This window comes from Chaetodon auriga, chromosome 8, assembly GCF_051107435.1.
Source record: "Chaetodon auriga isolate fChaAug3 chromosome 8, fChaAug3.hap1, whole genome shotgun sequence".
NCBI classification, from domain to species: Eukaryota; Metazoa; Chordata; class Actinopteri; order Chaetodontiformes; family Chaetodontidae; genus Chaetodon; species Chaetodon auriga.
The window spans coordinates 19,528,923-19,551,883 of NC_135081.1; the positions used below are offsets into that span (position 1 = coordinate 19,528,923).

The 22,961-nt window shown below is 42.7% G+C and overlaps 1 protein-coding gene across 1 annotated transcript; it reads right to left on the reverse strand.

Moving 5' to 3' along the window:
- Positions 1–1,044: 1,044 nt before the first annotated feature.
- On the reverse strand, positions 1,045–22,279 carry dpy19l1l (dpy-19-like 1, like (H. sapiens)). The gene is made up of 22 exons (XM_076737211.1): positions 21,900–22,279; positions 21,426–21,450; positions 21,241–21,328; positions 19,879–20,016; positions 19,190–19,310; positions 16,423–16,516; positions 16,187–16,244; positions 14,484–14,575; positions 13,953–14,052; positions 12,137–12,214; positions 10,211–10,297; positions 9,897–9,956; positions 9,462–9,542; positions 9,147–9,248; positions 8,729–8,800; positions 6,761–6,828; positions 6,510–6,534; positions 5,560–5,679; positions 5,226–5,400; positions 4,434–4,533; positions 3,698–3,823; positions 1,045–3,525 (listed from the first exon to the last, which is right to left on the reverse strand). Exons 1-22 carry the CDS (start codon positions 22,120–22,122, stop codon positions 3,354–3,356), a joined length of 2,205 nt encoding a protein of 734 aa, XP_076593326.1. The 5' UTR covers positions 22,123–22,279; the 3' UTR covers positions 1,045–3,353.
- Positions 22,280–22,961: the final 682 nt, after the last annotated feature.

Sequence of the window (22,961 nt, forward strand, 5' to 3'; positions counted from 1 at the left end):
GTCAAAGTGTTTCAAGAAGTGTGACATCGGCCCCACTGCTTAAAAACGGGCACTTGACTCATACGATCACACCGCCAAACTTCAGTCTTTGTCTGAACACGACATAAATACACAGCTCTCCGAGATCAGAAGAACATGTCGCAGATTAAAGGCGTCCAGTCTGATTGGCTCTGGCTCATTTCATCTCACCACAGAGACTTTCTCAACTGTCAAAGTATGATTGCTTGTCAGTGAATCACCTGCACCAAGGTGAGCTGTACCAGAATGATTCCATACACGAAAAATACATAAAGCTGAGCGAACGATGTGTCGTCATGTTGGAGGAGTAAACATGCAACAGAAAAACGAACACCAGCAGCCAAATGTCTGAGCGGCTGTGGCTTAAATTCACGCTGTTGAAGGAAGAAGAGGGAGCATGTCGGTGGCATCACTTGTCTTAAAGGAACAGTTCAACATGTTGGGAAACGTTCAAAATTCAGATGAGAAGATCAATAACATGCTCACACCGTCTGTTAAATGTGAAGTGAGTGGGTCGATTAGTTTGGACTGGAAAGCCCGGCTCTCTACAAAGGTAAACGTGTTACTTGACAGATTATTCCTCGTTAATTCAATCCATAAAAACGAGTAAAGAAGAAGAAATTGTGGCTTTCACAGGAGGTTCTGAGCTGGACTGTTTCTTGGTCAGGAACTGGAGCTTCAGAAACAGAATTATACTTAAATTCTACTTTTTGCAGGTTTTTGAAGTACACTTTGCTATTTTTTCACCTTCATGTATACTTAAGAGTACTCAAGTACTCCTTGAGCACAACATCAAATGTAAATATGCTAAATTGGCACAACTTTTGACAAGCTTGAAGCGTACTGAAGTACACCAGTGAAAATCAGGATTCATGAGCATTCAAAACACACTCCAATGTGTTGGACATATACTTCAAATGACACAAAATTAAAGTACATTTTAATTAAGCATGCTAACAGTGCATTACAAAGGTCGGGAAAATCCCCAATTCTACATCACAAATCTACTTTTCTTTTGCACGACTGTTTTCAACACGAATACACGCTGACATTATCCATTTCATCTGGTGCATTTTTCAAGTTGTATATTTTTTCTCAGCTGTGCAAGAACACTATTTATTATTCATATTGGCAACAGTATTTCTATAAACTGTACACTTTGTGCATAAACAAACACTCGTGAAAGTCAATGTCCTTGTTATGCAACACTATTTCTCAAGTGTAATACAACATATGACAGTAGTAGTTTTTCTCATAAGGATATTGGCAATAGTACTTTTATGGGCAGTAGTATTGTTATGTCATTTAATATTCTTATAATCAGTACATAATGTACATATACAGAGTGTTTTTCTATTCAATATCCTGTACACTCTTTTATCTTGACCCTTCTGTGCCACTGATTTTGCTGTCTTTGCTTTTTGTAATACTTGCTGACTGCAAAGTCTTATCTTAAAGAACTATACTTTTCATAAGCACACTTTACTACTATTAGAAGTATTTGTAATTTAGTACACTATTTCAAAGTACACTGAAGTACAAGTAATAATACACTTACAATAAAGTACACCTTTTATAGGTTCTTTGAAATACCACTTTAAGTACTGTGGAATTAGCATATTCATCTTCACTACATTTAAGTACAACTCAATGACATCTATCTAGAAGTACACTTTTTAAAAGCATATGTGTCAAACATGCTTTAAATTAAGGACAAAAAAATAAAAGTGCACTTGCAATGATGTTTTTCTAATACTAATACTCTAAAGTATTCTACTTCTGGACAGAGACAACCAGTGGAAACTGATGCGCTCAGCCAGGAAACAGTCCCGTAAAGCCACAGCTGGTTTAGAGGTTTTCTCATCTGATTCTGGGCAGCAAAGCGAATATTTTTTTATTTCTTACAAAATGTTGAACTATTCCATTGAAGACACTGAGACGAGCCTGCTGTGTGTGGACTCAGAGTGTGTGAGCTGAAAAGCTCAGCAGCTCCTCTCCTTACTGTGAAAGATGGCACCAAGCTTCAGGGACAAAGAAAAGTGGGCTAATAAAAAAAATGGCTGCCACTGAAACAGTCCGCTGAGTCTGATTTATAAGGTGAAACCAATAAATCAATCAAATCAATACAACATAAATCAATCAAATCAATACAACATGCAACGATGGTGCCACTGCTGATTGAACGTACAGTGGGTGTAAAGGACACTTGTTGACAGTACAAGCTGTGAATGCAAAGAGCTAAACTGTCCTGTTCGAAACAGATTCTTCTTCTTCTTCTTTTTTAACCGAGCCAGGCGAGCTCCCTGACTTCAGCTTCATATTTACTGTACAGACACGAGACTTGTTTCAATCTTCTCATCTAACTCTCGGCAAGTTAGCAAAGAAGAGAAAAATCACCTAAAATGCCAACAGTCACTAATGAGGCCCCAAGAAGATCTACATGAAATCCACTGCGACAAAGAGTTGGGATTGGCTGTTACAGAACTCACAAACTGATGGTTCCAGACCACTAAAAAAAAAAAACACCTTTCATGAGCTACAGTACTCCAAATACGCAGCTTTAACAACAACACTTACTTTGGCAATAAACAATCAGTTGAGGAAGAAAAAGTACCTTTTAAAGGCTGTACATCAGTATCTTACAAAACAACTGCACAGGTATTTACAAAAATGTTGTTACAGGGCACAGTTACTCGTTTTGTTCACTTTGTTTTGCCGTAAAAACTTCTTTCCACCAGTTTATAACCGAATAAAGAGATTTTCTACAATGTGAAACTTTGATAAAAATCCTCTTTGAGTGAATTCCATCTGGACGCAAAGCTAAATGATATGTATTATAAAGATTCTGAAAAGCTTCCCAACACAAGAAACGAACGTTCCCCTGTGATTCTTCAAAACACTGTTTGCTTCTAAAGAAAATGTTGTAACACCTTGAAGTTTGCATAAAAACGCTCACATAAATAAATTATAAAAATAGTGTCCTACTGAAAAATCTTTCCAGAGATCAACACTGTGCATAACAACAGAGGATGTCAGCTTTTGTCGAGTTTGCAAAGAGTATTGCTTCACAGTATGTGGACATCATTGATTGGTCCCGCCAGACAAAATGTACTTCAGCGCAAGTCAAAGAAAAGTCATTCTGCACGGTAAAAACACAACTGATGTGTGAACAGCTTCTTTTCGAGGGCTGTTCCTTCAAATCAGGATTCTATGTAACAGAACAGCAACAGAACAGAATCTGAGGAACTGTGGGGGGTCTGAGGGAGTAAAAAGCAGCAACGGCAGCGACCAGCAGCGGGGACGCGTTTCGTGCTGAACCAGCTCCTCCCACGATGTTATCTGAGATCTTTGGCAGCTTTGGGGACTTTGAGAACTTTGTAAATGTCATTGGAAAAGACGGTGGTGAAGTGGGGTCGTGAGTTTCTGGACATGTGGGTGCAGAGGGGAGTTTTACCGACATTTTGGGGATCCTCAATGTCCCAGATCTCTGGCATGCTGCAGCCGGGCCTGGAGGAGGAGGGCGGGAGGACAAAAGACGAAAAAGGAAAAACAAGGTTCATCAGAAACAGAAGCCGTTTATTTAACAGTTTAACCAACTTAAGTTTGCTTTTTGTGATTGTCTCTGGGTGAAAGCACCAGCTAAATACCCCAAATCAACGCGCTCATGGTGTTGAGGTACCTGGTTCGCCTGGTGCACCAAGAGTCCTCCAGGACGAAGAAGTCCACTCCCAGCTTCATCAGGTTCCTCTTCACCGTTTCTCCGGACATGCGGCTGTACATGGAGTACACCAGCTTGGTTCTCTCCCTGCGAGGAACACAGAGCAGCACCGTCAGGATGCACGAGGTGGACGTCAGGCACATTTTACAGAACAGGACAAATGATTCAGTCAGTGGCATAAAGAAAAACATGCAAAGCTCCAACATTAAAGATAAGCTGACCACAAAGTTCAATCAACCACAAAGCCAACTGGATTTAACTCACACAGGAATTCACTGCTTGAAAAAGGTTTAATGCAGAACTTTGAACCTGCAGATATGTGGATGATGACATCCGCCCACACAACGTCATTGAAAAATAAACTGATGTACACAGTCAGCAGCAACTTGTCCCGTGTATCACTACTTACACTCACTGTTTATGTGGCTGAAGAAATACTTTGGTCTAACTGTGTTTCCGTGTTTGAAATAAAGGCAGCTGCTGGATTTAAGTCATTTTTATTATTCAAACAGTCCAATATATAATCCCAGTCAAAGCTGAATCTGACCACATTGAATACAGCCGTATCAGACCGTACGTGCTGTACTGTATGTTGACCAGGATGCAGCTCTCTGAACAAGATTAGAAACTGCCTCTAGCCAAACATGGATGCTTGGAGAACAAACTCTTTCTGATCTGAGCACAGACTTCCACTGACCTCAGACCAGCGTCTTCATAGTGGGGGTGGTTGACGATGGGCCGACCTGTGGAAAGCTTCACGCTGGCCATGGTGGGCATCGCCCCAGCAAACACAGAATCTGCATTAATCACACACACAAAAAACTTATCAACACTCTAACATCAGTATAACAATAAAATTCAACAGCACAAACTACATACAGCTGAATCAGCACGTCTCTATTCACTGCAGGTTGTGTGAATCTGCATTAGTTTAAGCTTGTTGCTCACATGAATATTCAACAATACTGACAACAAAACGGCCGCTACCATTTCAAACAAGTTTACCCCGGTTTAATCCTCAATGTCTGGACACCTTTCGACCTTCAAATTCACAAAAACAACGCTTACTGGGCACAGCGATAACCCAAATGTCACCCACTTGTCGCACGCTGACCTTTAGTTCCTCGACCTTTCGAAGGAAATATCATTTTTGTTCAGCCTGTTGGAACTGTCAAAGTACGCCGGATACTGAGAGGACGTGTCTGAGCAGATTTCGTACAACACGACCTTGGAAGAACCATAATGGCACATGAAGAGTGACGAGAAGTTCTCTTAGTGCCGTTAGTGTTCAGCATCAACCTGTCATCTTGAATACCTTTGCTGGCTTTAATGATCAAGTATGTGTGCACATACAAGGGACATGACTCCTGTGGAAAAACTGCAGTCAGTGTACTTGCATAGAAAAAAAAGGAAAATCCAGCTCAATGAGGACAAAGACGGTAATCAGGTCATTTTCACTGCAGCCATGGAGGCAGGCGTCCTCACTCACCAGGCCGCGTGTTGTCCTGGATCCAGTCCAGCAGCTCCTCCTGCGGCAGGTTGCTGAACTCTCCAATGATCGCCCACTGGGCCTGCAGGTTGGCCACTCCCTGTATGGCCATGATGGCCAAGACTGCAAACACCACGATCTGGTGTTTGACCTTCTCCCCAATCCAGCCAAACAACTGACGGTGAGACAGAGACAGCCTTACTGGAGGACACGAGGCGTGCTCAAACGTCTCTTTGGTAATGCTCAATATACAATAACAAAAGCTTAGAAGGAACTTCACAGGTGAAACAGTGACAATGTTATAGAAACAAACATTTCTGTGAACGAGACGGACCTGTTTGGAGCAGATGAGCGAGGCCATGATGCACATGTGGGGCGTCAGGAAGAGCTTCAGACGCATGATGAGGACGGCGAGGACGGCAAACGCCACCAGCTGCAGGCTGTGGTACACCAGCTGCAGAGCGACACGTTCACGCGCAGTTTGAAATCAAATCAATCAAAACCAATTTGAGCTCGACTGGATTCACATTTCTAGAGAAGTTCAAACGGCTTTATGTGGATTCATGCTGCAGAATTTTACCAGCTAGCTGTTGAAAAACTCCACAGGGTAACTCTTCTCCTTTTCTGTGCTTATACATTAAATATCTTTGGGTTTGGGTTGGGTTTAGATTGTTGGCTTGACAATTTAAGGACGACACCTTTGGCTTGGAGAACTTGTGATGGCACAGACAAAGAATTCATTTAAGAAAAGCTACACTTTGTGGACAGACTGCATAATGACATCTGCGTGATGATGATGGTACTTCCGTCTTCAGCACTTTTTAAAGGCAGCTTTCCATGTGAGGACCGAGAGCCCCCCTGGGTCTCTGCAGTGTGTCTCACTGAGCCGTACAGAAACATTAAAGCAGTTATCTGGGAATGTCCACTGTGTGGCTGGTGGGTGGACATCTGAACATTTCCCTGCCCTGGGAAGGATATTACAGAAACTAACATGAAGCAGCTCGGACAAAGCTGACAAAAGGAGGCGCAGCGTGATTTCAGAGCACAAGCGAAGCTGCCTTTCATTTCTCAGTAATGAGAGAAGGGATGAAAACCACTCGGGGACACGGTAACCGAGCAGACATTACTGCACTGGAGGAATCTAATCAAATAAAACGGGTCTGGAAAAATGGAGCGACGCTGTAAAAAGCCTTTGAGTTGACATTTAGGTTATATCGTATCTTCATAATGTCTGTGCATGAGCTTCACAATAACACAAAGCATGTGAAAAGTATTTTTTCTCACCTCTCCTTTTCCGACTATTTCAGACCTGCAACACAGAACAGACAGAAATATATGAACTCAGCTGTCTGCTGGGGACAGACAAATGTCCAAATGTTTGAAATAAGGAAAGTAGGTTAATAACTATATTTTATATAGTTTATTATGATATTGTATTATTACAAAATAATTCCTATTTTCGTATTGAAAACTGTTGTAACTGACTGAGTGAACAGGTAAATTCGGGGACAGTGAGGAGGCTGGAGGACGCTCACCCTGCAGTCTCATCAACATCGTCCGTCTTCCCTCCGTCCCTCAGGAACCGGACTACATCCTGGATGGTCTGCAAAGGACAAATCCTGTTTGAGGGTTTTACTTCAGATGTCATGTGTCCTACAAACAGTGCAGTGCACGAGAAGATCTTCCTAACAGCTCGCTCAGCTTGTACTGCGTAGCATGCTTTGTCAAATCGACTTATGTATTCTTAGCTTAGCGTGGGCAAGGCATAATGAGATTAGACTATGTAAAGAGCAGTTCCTTAAATAGTTATTTTCTCTGATGTTTCCCCACTAAAATATTTCAGGAATCAGGAATTTATCTCCCCGTTGTTCCTTTCTCAAAGATTAAATATACACATGTAAACGTCAACTATGCTCCCCATGCAGAGCGAATAAGACAACCGCGACTCTCTGAAACCGAGAGAGTACGACCTGAAAAAAGGCTCCTACATTCAAGCAGTTCTACTCAGGGACAGACAGACAGACAGACAGACAGACAGAGTCCCAGCTTTGTCTTCCTGCTGCTGTGAGCTGCGTCTCACGTCTCTAAAGTGATTTGAACTTCATGTCTAGCTGCCTGTTGTATTGTTCTGAAAGCTGAGATGGGAGGCTTCACGCTGACACTCACATCCAAACAATTCCCGTTATTAGACACCACACAGAAGACACCCGCTACTCGAACACAGTATACTGTGCAGCATTTTCCTCCTCAGGTTTTCATTGCATCCTACTTAGGACGTTTACTTTTATTGAGGTTTTCGAATGTGTGTCGCCATATTTTATGACATTACAACCCCATCCCCAAACCCACTTTCTTTACTGAATATAACCCTTCAGTTTCATCAACATGAAGACATTTGCATATCTGCCACTGCACTTTTTGGGGTCATGGTCAACAATCAACAAACAGCTGATTTCTTTGATATCTGCCTCAGGTCGTAATAAAGAGAGAATGTGCTGAAGGAGCGAGGAGCACGAAGCGACTCCAGATACGTGATGTGAACTCTTTTTTTATAATGACTCGCGCAATTTACTATAACAGCTGAAACTGAATTTTTATTGTGGTGGTGATATAAATGCAATTTATGGTGCAGTTAGACTGATGCCAGGCTGCCTCCCTTCATGTGCGGCAAGGACTGCGAACAGATTTTTGCCTGCAGTGAAAATGTTGGTTTTGAAAGGCAATAAAAATGGACTAGAGCTCTATATTCGCTAGATGAAAAAGATGCTGTCATCTTTTTTCCATAAATTTTGACTTTTGGATTCTACAACGCTCTGGAGTTATTGGAAATTGGATCACAAGAGTTGGACACAATCCAAAGCAGCCATGACTGGAATCTAATTCTACAAATAGTATAACTAGTGTTAGTGTGGCCTTATCTTTATCTGCAGCTGTGCAGGAATACTGGATTTAAAAAGAATGATGATGATGATGATGAATACATGCATGTACATTAATTACTGAATGTTACTGACTGATGACAGTTCAGTGTGGCACATTGGAAGGAGGGTTAAAAGCTCTCGAAAAAGCCATGAAGTGGACCTTGAGTTGACTATTTGCAGTTTCTTGAAATATTTCTGTAATGTCTGACAAAAGTCTGCTTGAAACTTAGCTGCTGTGTTGATATACTTTTTGCTGACAGCGTACGACAGTCCAGACACTTTTTCATTAGACTTCATTCTTTACATCCGACAGACGTTAAACCTCCAAACAACAAGTGTACAATCACAGCTTAGCAACTAGAACCAGACATGGCAGGCCTTCAGATACATACTCGAGCTAATGAAGCTACTGATGGAGATTTAACCTCACGCAGATCTTCAGTCTCTTTAACGTCCTCTTCATGCTCTGCAGCCAGGCTTGGTGTAGCTAACATGTTTTTTTTTTTTTTTTGGTCAGGTTTATTCTGCTGCTTTGAAAACAAGCCCAAGTGTTTGTCCATTTCTGAGGTACAGAAGACTCACCCTCCCAGCGATGAGAGCAACCACCAGCATGTTGATGGGCAGCAGCAGGGTTTTAAGGTAACGTACAGGGGTCTGAGGGAGAGAGAGACACAGAGACAGAGGGAGGTGAGGTAAGAAATGAGACAGACAGAGCTATCGACATGTACTAATGTCCACTCTGCTGTATGCACATCACACTGTGCAAACAACCAGGCTGCTGTCTAACAGAGAACGCAACTCAGAAAGAGGCACCAGGTTCTGCTGTCAGGTTTCCATTTCCTGTGAAAGTCAGCGCACAGACCTGGTTCCCTAAATACCAGCCACTTTGATACAAAACCGCCCGAAACTTGTATTGTACCTGCGAACGATTCAGCACACAAACCCATGAGGATGAAAAATGCAAACTGAGATTGGACAAGCAGATCAAAACAGAACTAACCTCTAACTCAATGAAGTCAAATTCAGCAGCACACGTGTACATCAGAGTGTGGAAGTCTTTGTAGCTCGTGAACTTGGACTTGATCAGTGCACTAATGTGAGCCTGGAAAAGACAAAAAAACCCCCCAACTTTTTAAATAAACATTCATTCTGCACTTTAAAACTTCCCTTAATTCCTTACTTTGAAATGCCTGAATGCATTTTTATGTTAATTATTAACAGCTTATTAGCTCAGGATGATAACTTCTGTAAACATAACTCAAACTGAAAACTAGCAGCTTCATGAATTTCTGAAGGTACAGTTCGAGTATCTCACATCATCTGAGGCGCAGAGCACTGTGGACAGCATGAATTTGAGCAGAACTGTGGAGCCGACCCAAGCCAAACACTGCATGACCTGAGGAGACAGAAGAGACACACACTGGCAGGCTGACAAGTACACACAAGTACACACACACACACAACTGAGAGAGGAACCTGTAATCAAAGCCTGGAGGTGCTGGGGTTGTTGTTGTTGTTGTTGTTGTTGCTCATACTGGCCAAACAAATCCAGTCAGTCCTATTATCTTAGCCCTCTAGCTTTAGCGTCATTGTTCATCTGAGTGACGGCTGGTTACAGGCAAACTGACTCATGATAGTATGTTTCTTTTCTGATATGAGTACATGGAGAAGACTGAATTTAAACAGCCATAAAAGTGGCAAAATTACATGTAGCCTCTAAACACGAAAAGGAGAAGTCAATTGTTTTTACCCATGTGACGATGCCTGGTTTGAAGACTTGAGCAAATCGATCCCTCAATGCAATGATTGCCTGGAAGAGAAATAATCAGAGCAGAGTTCAAACCCACTAAACAACAAAACAATCCATATCAACCCAAAATGCTAACACACAAACACATATATCATCTCAGTCCATTTCCCTCTGCAGTGCCGTTTACTCTAACTAATGCATTTGTTATTTCAGACCAGCTGGATGCATTGATCAAGCTGAACTTATCTCCACTGACTCAATAAATCTCAGAGCATTCAATGATGGTGCTCGCAGTGTATCGGACTGTAACTCACCCAGATGGAGACGAGTGAGGAGGCGTAGAAGGACGTGAGCAGCATGGAGTTGCCAAACATCAGGATGAAGCAGACGAAGAGAGTGTTCTGTGCGGAGGGAACAGGAAGGCGAGGAGGTGTCATTCATCACAATCTTACAGCATTCACGCAGCTGCGGACTCAGCAGCACAACCCATCCAGCTACATTAACCGCTGTTTTCCAGCAGCTTGATGTGCATGATCTGTCAGTGTAATTAGTGATGATGCCAAACATGCGAGCTTGGCCGCGAGCTCAGAGGGAAAGCCAGTGTCTGAGGGTTTCCGGCGGCCTCATATTCACTGCTGCCTGCAGACAGTATCATCTCTGTGTCTGTGCAGCAGGAGGGTGGTCTGGGATAGACTGTATTAAATGTCAGTAAGTCTTTCTGTGTGACAGCGTTGTTGAAAGCACTCCAGAGATTTAAATTAATGCAATAAACTCTAAATACACAGCCGCTGGCACAATATAATCCTATTCAATGGACTCTTGATGCTTAATCCCACAGTGAAAAGTGAAAGAATGCACCACTCTGCATTACGTAGACAGCAGGGCAGTCATTCCTTCAGCAGAGGGTACGTGAAAAGATTGTAAAGGAGCTCGGCCAATTTGAAAACGTAGAAGTTTCATGCATTAAAACAATTAGCAGGCGAGCAGAGGCGTTCAGACAGTTGGCTGAAAGTAATGAAAAGAGCGTTCAAATATTTCACTGCAGGCAACAAATCAATAGTTAAAACACGTCAATGTTCCAGATAAATGGTTAAACAGTTGCACATAATGAACAAAGAGATTAAAAGCTTAGAAGTAATGGATTAAGAGTTAAAGCTAAAACTGGCAAAGAGTATGAAACAGTTGATATAGACGCTGACACAATCAAATCGGTCAATTAATCAATTAGTCAACAGAACAAGCAGTGAATAATTCTGATAAATAAACTATTTGCATGATCAATGAATCTACTTAAAGCTTCTGTTCATATCACTTGTGTTTAAAAACCCAAAGACATCCAGTTTGCTATGACAGAGGACTCCGGACACAAGCAAATATTCACTGTTCAATGAGACGACTTGCTGCAAAATTGATTATTTTGGGGATTTAAAGGTGTCACCCTGAGATCCGATACACTGTAATGTCCAGTTTTCACTATATTTCAACATGTGAAGACACATCACGGGAATAACTGACAGATGAATGGATAATGAGTATCTGTGAGCTGTCTGCACGCCCTGCAACAAGTGCCGCTGCTCAGGCTTGTTAACGGCGCTGCAGGTCACGGAGGACACACACGCCTGCTTGTGTTTCTGGATTTCTTCTCTCGCACAAAGCCAAAGTCATTGTCGCCAAGCTCGCTAAATTATGCAGAGCCATATGCCTTCTCTGACACAAATCTCCACCATCTCACCACAAAGGGCCTTCTCCTTATCTGTGGAGCACACAGTCCCGGGCACGCTGAGGGGATTAGGGGGAAAGAATGTGAAGGAGAGGGACAAACGGCCGGAATAACACAAACATCTTTACACATTCTCACATCAGCACAGATGTACTTTCGTCCTTGGCAGGATGAACTAAGTTTCCCACATATTCTTCCTCTTTCATGCTAAAAAGGCACTCGTGCACGCTCAGTGGCATCGTTAATGCTAAAGAAAAAAAAAAAAAAAAAAGTCATTCCGTCTCTGCTGGCGTTGTCCTCGCGGCTCATGAAATTCTTCCGGCCGAGGAGCCCGGCGAGATAAGGAGAGCCGAGGCGGAGCACATTACGGCTCAGAGGACAGAAGCCGGAGTGACTTTCACTTATGTTGGGAACAACACACGATGCACACAGCCAAAGCTGATGACGCAGAGACCGAGAAATAAATAAAGCGAGGAAACAGAAACACTTTTAATGGACTGATGTAGGATTCCTACTGTACCATGTGAGTGACCAGGATGGACTGCATCTTGGCGGCGCCGAGGTATCCCAGGATGTAGGAAGCAAACAGAGAAGCCACCTGGAAAAGAACAAAAACAGACGACCTCAATAATTGACTCCAGAAAACTACATTTCTAAATAACACAGAAACAACTGCTGTAAAGCTTTAACATCTGGAGTTCAGGCACAGACGATGCAGGCAGTTTCACGTCCACACCAACGTTTTGCAAATCCAAATATGAGCACACCATGACTTCTTAAAGGTCAGCTGTTTCTTATCATCCTACAACTGAGGGAAATTTAAATCTTTGTGGCTTTCAACTTCCAAATCTGCTTAAAATACTGATCCATAGAGATAAAGATACAGACAGTGCTGTGTTTTTATTTATTAACTGAATGTACGTAAGGAACAAAATATGCTGAAATACATCAAAAATAATGTGAAAGCTGCATAGATTTAAACAGAATTACAGTAACTCTACACTGAATATATGTATGAATGCAGACTGGAGGGAACCACTGGAACAACTACAGACCTTTGTCTTGTTTGATTGTGATCAATTAATACATTAGTAGATTGTAAACGGCCAGTATGTGACACCACCATGCCGCAGAGGTTAAGACATGTCTGCTTCACTGTCCTCATCATTTGTGTCGTCTCTCCACCACTGCTATCCAACAAAGACTTAAACTGCCCCACAAGAAATCATTAAAAAAGCCATTACAGTGTAACCTGATGAATCACATTTGCATTTAAATGATGCATTACAAAAGTCAGATAAAAACAAAAACAATTCATTTGCCAATTAATCATCCTCGTTCCATCTTCAGTCTAAATGATGAATTAATGATTGAAGGCTTTTCCTTATTGCATTTGCTTCTCTACCAGTTCATAAATGCCTTCTCACCGTTTCCTGCTTTAACGTTCACAGTTTTCCTTTTGTGAGTGCTTTAACTTGCAGGTACGTAAAAGCAAAGTCTTATCACACAAGACAGAACATGGAAATGGACTTATTAATTTCAAACTTTTTAGATGTTTCTTAATTTTTTTTTCTACTTTGACTCTTTAAATACATAATTTAAATGCAAATTTGATAACTGTGATAACTTTTCTAAAGTTATTCTGGTCGCACACTCCAGGCTCCATAGCTATGTACCTGTACTACACGTAGTATTAATAAGGATTTGTAATACTACAGAGATTAAAATTGGCATATAATTCGTTGTAATAATGTCAATTCTCTGATTCTAAAAACGTTTAAGACGTGGGTGTTGAGCAGATTCATCCAGACTGAGGAGTGAGCAGTGCAGGCAGATATACAGTGTTTCGCCTCAGGTTAGGTCACACATGCAGCGGCTGAGGCAAATGGGTTTAATTAGCAGCTTACAAAAATAAAACAAAGGAACAATCCTTGTACAGAAAGCAGCAGCGTCCTGAGGGGGGAGCTGGCAGTGTGGGCTAAACTAAACCTGTGACCTGTTCGTGCTTCAAGCTCCGGCTCTCCAGTCTGGCAACGTTCACTCTGTAACTTGTCTGCATCTGTGAAAGACTCCATCCTGCTGACAGTCTCAGCTACTGCTTGGATTCTCTATGCATAGTTTCAAACTGTATGTCATGAGAGGTTTATGAAATAAGGATGCAAGTTATGTAATTTTTGTAATTTGAGTATCTCTTTCCCTGCGTTCAGTCGTGCACTCTTTGCACCTTCCATGCCAGAATCCTGCTCCCTTCAGGTCTCTATTTGCTCCCTAATCTCTCTGCCCCTTCTCCTTTCATCCCACGCTCTCTCTCTCTGTCGCTCTTGCTCTCTCTTTACCTGAGTGAGCAGCACAAACTGGGCGAACTGCCAAGGGAGCATGAAGCACAAATTGGAGACGCCCAGGGCGACCATGGCCATCCTGCTCGGGTTCCGTGTCCTGGGGAGGGAAAGGAGATGGAGGAGGAGGTGGGGGGAGAAATAGAGTGGTGAGAAAGTGTGGGTGTAGAGGAGATAAGAGAAGATGCATTAAGACAGCTGAGAAGACACATACACAAGCACAGTGTACTACAAAGATGCAGCGAGCCGGCCTCAGAAATACGACACGGAGCTCATTTTTTAAAGCTGGTGGCAGAAGAAGTCTCTGTTTACTGGCTGCACTCACAACACAAGGTGGCGTCCACTATTGGACGGGCAATGACAAGATTACTAGTCTGTGTGACGGGTACATTAAAGAAAGAAAATTAATTCTTCTACATTATTTCTGTGTTTCTCCTTTGGAATATGGAGAATCTGCTGACGGGGTAAAAAGATGTAGCGGGATGATCTGGACCACTGTGATCTGGAGACAGAGGTGGACGCTGAACTTACCGTAGGATGTAGGTGAGAAGGAGCATCTGCAAGACTAAGAAGGGGTAGGCAAAGCTCTCCCTCAGGGGTGGAGTCCACATCACACGAGTGCTCTGATAACATACAGGACGACGCACACACGCAGAAAACACGTCACAATTTTTCTAAAACAAACAGTATTTTGCTCCTCTGCAACAGTCATTAAATCCTGTATTTATACATATCAATGAAACACTGCTTGTGCTTATGATTGCAGAAATGTGATATACTGTACTAACACACTGCAGACATCTGGCAAATGTCTGATGGGAAGACTTCATACATGCTGTACGCTGCAGGAGAGGGAGCCTCTGCGTTCTTACCCTGCTGTAGGGAGCAGAGCCGGCAGCAGCAGCTGTTCGTAAGCTCAAAATTAGCCTCGCTGTAACAAGTGTTTTTTGTGTTTTTTTTAACACTGGTGGTTTTATTCATGACAAAACAAACAAATGACTTCTTAGAGATTGGCTGTTAGTAACAACCAACTGGCAGCTGTAACTGTCGTGCAGCTTCCTGACAGTTACAGCTGCCAGTTGAAACCTGACAAAAGCTATTAAACAATGATGTCATTTTCATGCTGTAGCCTGAGTGTTCACTGGTCAGTTGTGGCATTTTTGTAAATACTGGTGTTGTCTAATCTGTATCTGAGATCGGTGTCAAAAAAATCAGGACATCCTGAGTTTTCTGTTCCCTGGCTGCCAACAATAACACACTTTACACTACAATCTCACATGTGTTTGTCACCTCAGAACACTGCTATGTTATCGACCCGCTGCTCACTCCAACCTTAGTTAGCGCCTTGCGGTTGTACGCCTCCGCCAACCATTCGAGTAGCAGTTTACATCCACATCCAGCCTCATATAATGTATGCAGTGACGACTTTGAAGGGAACTCATAAACTGTATTAAGTGTGTTTTTTGGTAAAAAGGAAGTAATCACTGGACGCCCAAGCTGAGCGTCATCAATTCAGCATCCGACCAAATGAGTAACACAGTTACAATCCCAAACGTTTGAAATCTTGTTATAATTAGCTTATGAATTCTTGAGTTATGGCTAAAAAATGTATCATGTGTGATCAGTTCATCTTTGCATCCAAGTGAAAATTTGGTCCAAATCTGAAGTAATTCCCTCAAGGTGTTCTTGAAATACTGCATTCACGAGAATGGGACAGACGGACGGACAGATGGACAGATGACTTGAAAACGTTGTGCCTCTGCCACAGCTGTCACCAGCACGGAGGCATACAGAGAAAAAAAGGGAAGGCAAAATCACTGCACTCAGGGGAAATAGGAGAGCAGGGTGTTTGAAAGTACTGAGAAACACTGCTCTGTGTGTGTGTGTGTGTGTGTGTGTGTGTGTGTGTGTGTGTGTGTGAGACAGAGAGAGAGTGATTGAAATATTGCCGTATTGATCTGGAAAATAGAGACTTTCTATTTGTTCTCAGGGAAACTGGAGAGACGGAGGTGGGTGGAGGCACTAAGCTCTGAAAGCCAGCCAAAACCAACTCTAAGCTCCTTTGAGGGCTGAAATGAGTCCCTATTGACCGTCCTCTGCTTTTCTGAGAGCTTTTTCATTTGGAGTTTTACACATTTCAGAAGCTTACACCCAGAGAGGCTCGCACAGAATTATAGTACCAGCGTTTAACTTCCCCGACTCACTGAAACTGATAGTAAGGACGGCGCACTCACCTCGCCGTGGTTGAAGAAAAAACACATGGCGGTAACAACGCCGCCCAGCCGACTGCCGCTACGCGAGATGAGAGAGGCAGAGAGCAAACAACAGATTCAGAAAGGTCATCATTTGACAGGGGACAAATTGTAAAGCTGTGTATTGCGTCCAGGCCTGATAGTCGACTGCTGACGGATGAGATCATTATCTCGTCTCTGATGGCCGTCTGAGGACGACAGCGCAGGAGTGGACTCACCTCAGGTAGGCGCCGTAAATGAAGAACAGGCTCATCATCGCACCGTTCAGCAGGAACACAAAGGTTACGTAGAAATACGCCGGGTCGCCCATCCCTAACATCCACAGCACACCGGACAGACAGACAGACAGACAGACAGACAGACAAAGGACAGTGAGCTGTTTCAGAGGTCAGGGTTTCAAACGGAGACGAGCGCTGAGGAGACTGAAACTAGCGCTGCTACAACCACTGATCAGGCAATCATGCCTGGTTCAGAATACATGATTCTAGCCAAAGACAATTTTGTCGAGGCTAACTAAGTACCAGCGTCATGGCCAACCGTGAATGACAGTTGATCATCATGCACTGTGACATGCTGAACGGCCTGTTGTGCGGCGTCTGGGACATCCACGACACCCCGACGCAAAGACTAGCATGTCAGAATTTTTTTGCCTCGACTCGTCTGACCTGACCTGACTCAAATGTGAGACACTGTCCACGCAATCATCCCTGGTTCAAGTGTGACACAGCCACGTTTCAATAAACTCTGATATTTTAAAGACTACACAATTACACAATACATATCATCAATAATGAAAGGAGCCTTCAGATTGGGCCAAACTAAAAACCATAAATATTCTAACCACAGCGAGAAAACAGTAAGTTTACATCCATAAGACTTCTTTGAACAGCGTCTTAGTGGGCGCACAAGCCTCCTTCAAACTGAACACTCGCACAGGTACAGGTGGTATCTCTGCAGGGCTCTTGGCCAGGTGATAAATTCATGCGGCTCCGATGAGGATGCTACACAAACTAATCCCTTGCTGCAGGCTTCCTGTGGCCTGTTTTTACATTATACCATTTGTGATTTCATGTTATCTAAAAAAACACCGCTGCAGATGCAACAATATGCGAAATGCAAATATCCTCAGTACATGTGGAATTCTTATGTGTTGTGTTTGACATCCAAGTACAAAGGTGCACATAAACACAACAAATTTTTGTGTGTTCATATGAGTAATATGGCATCCATCATCTGTCCGATTTTCTGCTGAACTTTGGTCTCCCACCACTGAAGAGAGTCTGTGACATCAGTTTGGATCAGACTACAGGATGATTCTGCAGGGCCGGACAGTAAAGAGGCCAAAACGTCTGCTTGCAAGGGAAGTCTATAAAGATCTACAGAAATTTCAGATGTGAATTACTCCAAAGCTGAACTGAATTAGCGTGAGAACATGAGCCTCTTTGAGATCTGAGGAACACTTGGAAACACCAGTTAACGTGCTGACCTAATTAAAGTTTAATTTTGACACAGACACTGAGCATGTAGAGATGCAGGCGGCGGCAGACACAAACTGACTGTTTCACCTGACTAAATCAGCAGCTTTCATCACAGTGACGTGACAATAAATCACAGAACAAACAGAAAAAGGAGCTTGTTCCAACAGCAGATCAGTGCCAGAATGTAATATAAGCTCCCCGCTCTCCTCTGTGCCATTCTGCATCTCCCAAAAAATATAATGCTGCTGACACGCTGCTAATCGCTGACAGTTACAGGAAATGTTCCCACTCTCTGGTAGCTGTTTACGCAAGGCAGCTTGCGTCAGGTTTATGTAAACACTGAGAAAGCAGCCCGTGTGCATCGACCCTGGGGTGCATCGCTTCACTAATGAGACTGACAGAAACACACAGATTACAGCTCCACAAAGGAAAGCTGACAACGGTTTTCGCTTGTTTGCTGTCAGCAGATTTTCCCGTCTAGGAAACGTTCCTGCAAACAAATATCAGATATCTATTTGTGTGTAAGAAGTTAAAAGCATTTTTCTTTCCCTCTGGGTGCCATGATAATAATCACATTTCCCTCGCTGTGCTGAACACGCTGCTGTTTAGATCCTTACTGTCACAGCTTTGAGATGCCTGCACCTCTTTTTTTCTTTTATTGATAATAGTTCTGATTAAGTGACGAACTGACTGACAGAAAATTAATTGGAAATTATTTTCAGAATTTTTTGTCAGGCACTTTTCAAGCAAAAACGCAGACATGACCTCAGTTCAGCTTCTGGGATGTGAGGGTTTGCTGCTTTTTGTCTCACTTGACAGTGAAGTCATTTAATAATGACGTAGTTCAACATTTTGGAAATACTCTTGTTCTTAGCTGGGCTATGCTAAGCTAAGGTAACTGGCTGCTTGTTTGTGAATTAACATTTTTTGTGAGTTTTGTACTGTTGGTCAGTAGGAAACTTTTATTTTGTCATGACTGTCACAGACTGAATGATTCATCTACTAATAAACAAATGTACTGGACGGATTAATCAGACAATTAAATGATCCTTAATTACAGTCCTAATTGGAAAGATTATCCTTTATGGTTTACTGCTCTTAATTTGTGCATGTAAGAATCATACCTGAGGATTGGAGGTGAAAACACTGATTTGTCAGTCATTTTTCATTATTATTTTCAGCTGACGGTAAAAAAAAATGGGAGTCGATGCAGCTTTCCTTCTGTAAAATTTCTGTATTTTCTCTGAACTCCCCATGAGGCTGTGTGACAGCCGTTCACGAGGGAAGGAAATCATCAAAGTCTGTGAAGAAATTAGTCATCCAGTGAATTCAGCGTGAGACGGTGTGAGTATCTTAAATGTTAGCGTAGCTCCAGGTCACTACAGTGAAACTATGTGTGTGTGTAAAGTAGTCGTCATTCAAACTGTTGTCTGTGTGCGTCTGCATGTGTGTCCACAAATGAGCGTGTTTGCAGATCACAGTGGAGCTCCAAGGCGACAGTCGGTACCTTCACAGCTGTCCACGGGCGTAAGTCCCTCTCCTCTGTTAATGGACCAGCACATCTTCGTGGGAATCCCAAAGTACCCCATAACACCTGTGTACATCCGGTACCAGCTGGCCAGGACCACCTGGGGAGCAGAACAACAGGGATAATCACTGCAAATCCTATTTTGTGTCTGAAAGGCCTTTCTGTCCTGTTATCTCTGAGGTGTGGAGACACACAGGGTTCCCACTCTAGTCCTGTAGAATTCCATTACTTTTCCAGAAGTGTTGGATTGCTTCCCTGAGCAGAAAATGTTGATCCTGCACTGTTTTGTTTTAACAGTGTGGTCCTGAATACAACTGAACCAGCTACAGAGAATGAAGGAGATAAAAACAGCTAATGAGTGTATTAAATCATAATGTACCAATTCCATGATACTTGCTGCCAGCACGACACTTCTTTAAATTCCACAAATTCACTGAGCAGCAAAAAGCCAAAAACACAATGCGTGCAGATGTTTGGACTGCTCCAGGTCGCACTTCAGGCCTTATACGACTATCACCGCTCACTATCATTTGATTTATTCCTGCAAAGCTGAAAAACTTCGTCATGATTTAAGTTGTTGCTCATTTTTGCCAGAGATAACAGAGATTCTTCGAGACTGTGTGCTGTGAGATTTGAGCTTTTATGGTGGAATATTTTCATAACATTACCTCTGGGTAGAGGTTGAATCTCTTCAGGGTGTTAATAACCAGCGGGTACTCTGTCAGCCGATCATTCATGATCATGTGGAGGCCGTCTAGGAAAGAAGGAGCCTCAATAATGGTCTTGTAGTAGGAATAGTACAAACCCTGGAAGCAAAAGAAGATACATGCACTTGATTACAGAAAACCTCGAAATGAGACAGAAGTTCGAGAGAGAAACGCCCAAAGCAGAGTGAGAGAGAGAAGAAAAGCAGAAAGAAGCGAGACAAAGAACAGAGTGATCCAGAGAGAACTAGACAGCAGACAGACACCAAATTTAACTCGACAACATCGGACTCAGGCCGATGAAACACATACGAGCTGTACAGGCTCAGCAGATGGCAACAGCTCGCAGCCCATTTGGCAGCACACAGCAGGGGTGAGGGAAGAAAAAATACTCTGTCTGCCTAAGATTAAAGTGTCACCTTCAGCATCATCTCTCAACGGGGCACGAAGCCGGTGCTGCATGTTAAATATCATCAACTTTTCGAGATGGAGATGTGTAAACATATGCTCCGTTAAATGACACAAACATTTGCTGACTTCACACCTGTACAGCTGCTGTTGCAGAGGCAGAGATGGAAAACAGACGCCACAGAAATCAGATATGTGCCAAGTATTCTGCATATTGTTCGAATGATTGTTACAAGTTAAGCCATGGTCACGTTACACTTCTGAAATACAAACACTGACTTCCCCATCTGACTGACAAACTGAAGCATTTCTGCATTTCTTGTTGTGAAAGTGCAGCTTAGGCCGACAGCCGTGTCGGTCAGAGTTCACCTTTGTTCACCTTTGTTCACCTTTGCCTTGCAAATTCGTTTGGTTATCAAACAGAAAAACTGACGCACACTGTTTGGAAATGTCAAAGTCATTATTCTACTGCAGTGTCATGACCTTATTAGCATAATAACAAAATACGAGGATCCAAACTGCAGTGTCGCTCACACAGATTCTTCAGTTTGTGAAGAGTGTGAAACATTTTTGATGAACACAAGGCAAATGTGAGAGCACCTTTATGGTGACAAAAGCTCCAACTCACATTTAGTATAATTATCATTCATGGGATTGTTCTATTCTATGGGAAAGTATGAGCTTATATTTCCAAAATTTTTATGACTACAATAAAATAATTAGTTGATAAATGCAGAAAATGATTTTGAGACTGAAACTGCAATATCTTTATCTTCCTTTGAAAACAAGCCTTTAACCTTAAGCTGCACCTGTTTGCACTAAAGCTCAGACATGAATCAGTACTGGCTGACAGGAAAGAGCATCAGCTTCATCACAATGTTATTAGAGCATCCCTCATACAAACAATGAAGTATTTACCATTTCTGTCCGAAATGCCATTTCCTTCTCCAGGTTGGACAAGTGTGAAAAGTGTCTGTCATTCTCAAACAGCTGTGAGAGATGATGCCTGATCACAGGAGGAGAAATATGTGAGGCGAGAGCTGCTTCCAGCAGTAAACACAGCTGTAATGGATGAGTACTAACATGCTGACAAAGCAACTTACCAGTGGAGATACCCAGACAGAGCAGCTGTGGACGGAAGACAATTCACTTTAACTGCTGGTAAAATGCTACTCCGTGGTTGACAAACTGCAATGACGCCCAGAAAGAAGCTACAAACACCAGATAAACTACAGGGTGAAGACTCGGATAAATGGCATGGGTGGCTACTGAGGTGCATTTTGAGGAGAAATCACAGGACGTTAGCTTCAACTTTGCCAGAAAACCTGTTAACACGTGAAGAACTGACGTGCCACATAAGCAGAGGAGAACACAGACTACTTTAACGCGATTTTAATGAACAGCAACAATAGGTAGCTAACGCTGGTGAGCTAGCGTTTAGGTGAGCTAACGTTAGCCAACTGATCAGTGGCGGAGATAACTTAATTTAGCGCACCCGCTAATGCTACTAGGTTAGAATACGCGGTGTTAGCAGCCGTTAGCTAGAGGAAGCTAGCAGGCTAACGCTCCTAACTTACCGAGGAGAAGAGTAATTCCCAGCTTCACGGCTGCAGCGGGAGTTAGCCCGAGCTTGTGTCTGATGCCGGAGAGCCCGTTTGGATGGGAGCTGTTGAAAGCTTTGCCTTCCCTGCCTGGTCGCCTGGCGTTACTTTTGCCAGGGGGCGAAACAAGCGGGCTCTTGTCGCGGTCAGTCTGGGTCGCTGGACTCTTCCCGGACTGTTTTCTGTTTTTAGCCACCATTGTGTCCAGGAAGAGCCGACCGTAGGCAGCGAGTCGCCGTTGAAGAAGACGAGGGTGTGTGAGCTAGGCAGCCCCACGGTTGCTTCGTATCTGGTCCTCGGATCTGCCCCTTTACTACCTGAGTGATGCTTTCGCTGCTTTCTCGCTCCACGCTCGTTGAAATCTTATGAGACTTCGCCCCCTGCTGGACGTGTGGCGCCACTGCAAAGAGCTTCTGGTGGTAACCATGGCGACAACGGACAGCCGGTACTACAGAGTATTGTATTATTTAACAATACTTTAGTACTGACTCATGTGTACTGCACTATGGTAGTAGTATTTCTAAGACAATAGTTTTCTTCTTCTCTTGTATATAATGAATAGATAGATTTTTTTCTAATTTTTTTTAATCTGTATCCGTTTTGTATTGTATTTTTGATCTTTCTATGACTCTTTTATTGCTATTTATTTACAGATTTAATTATTTCTGGATCGTGCAGCATGTACTGTATGCAGTATATGTAACAGATGTTGCAATATACTTCAATAGGGCTTTTTACATTCGGTCACAGGTTTCATCCACATCAAACTGAATGTTGTCTCTTCTAATACACCTGGGAAATAATCGTTTTGCATGTCCAATACTTTCTTGGCAGCCGTCTGTAAATATGTCCTGAAACTAAACCTGAACCTTGGTCATAAACTATCCATGAGGAGAAGAATACCTCTAGAAGGTATGGAGAGAGATGTGGAAATGAAGAATGACACTGTCAAAGGGTGTTAATGCATTTTTATTCTGTTATAAAATAGTAAACACACAGTTAAAGTAAAATGAATCCAAATGCAATGAAAAAAGACCT

Bases quoted from the DNA above. Each gene is read 5' to 3' on its own strand.
- dpy19l1l (XM_076737211.1), bottom strand. From the start codon at position 22,122: ATGGTGGCTAAAAACAGAAAACAGTCCGGGAAGAGTCCAGCGACCCAG. The intron at 6,829-8,728 runs GTGAGTCTTCTG...TGTCCTTTGCAG, and splicing joins TTGCTCTCATCGCTGGGAGG to ACCATCCAGGATGTAGTCCG. The intron at 3,824-4,433 runs GTCAGTGGAAGT...TGTTCCTCGCAG, and splicing joins TATGAAGACGCTGGTCTGAG to GGAGAGAACCAAGCTGGTGT.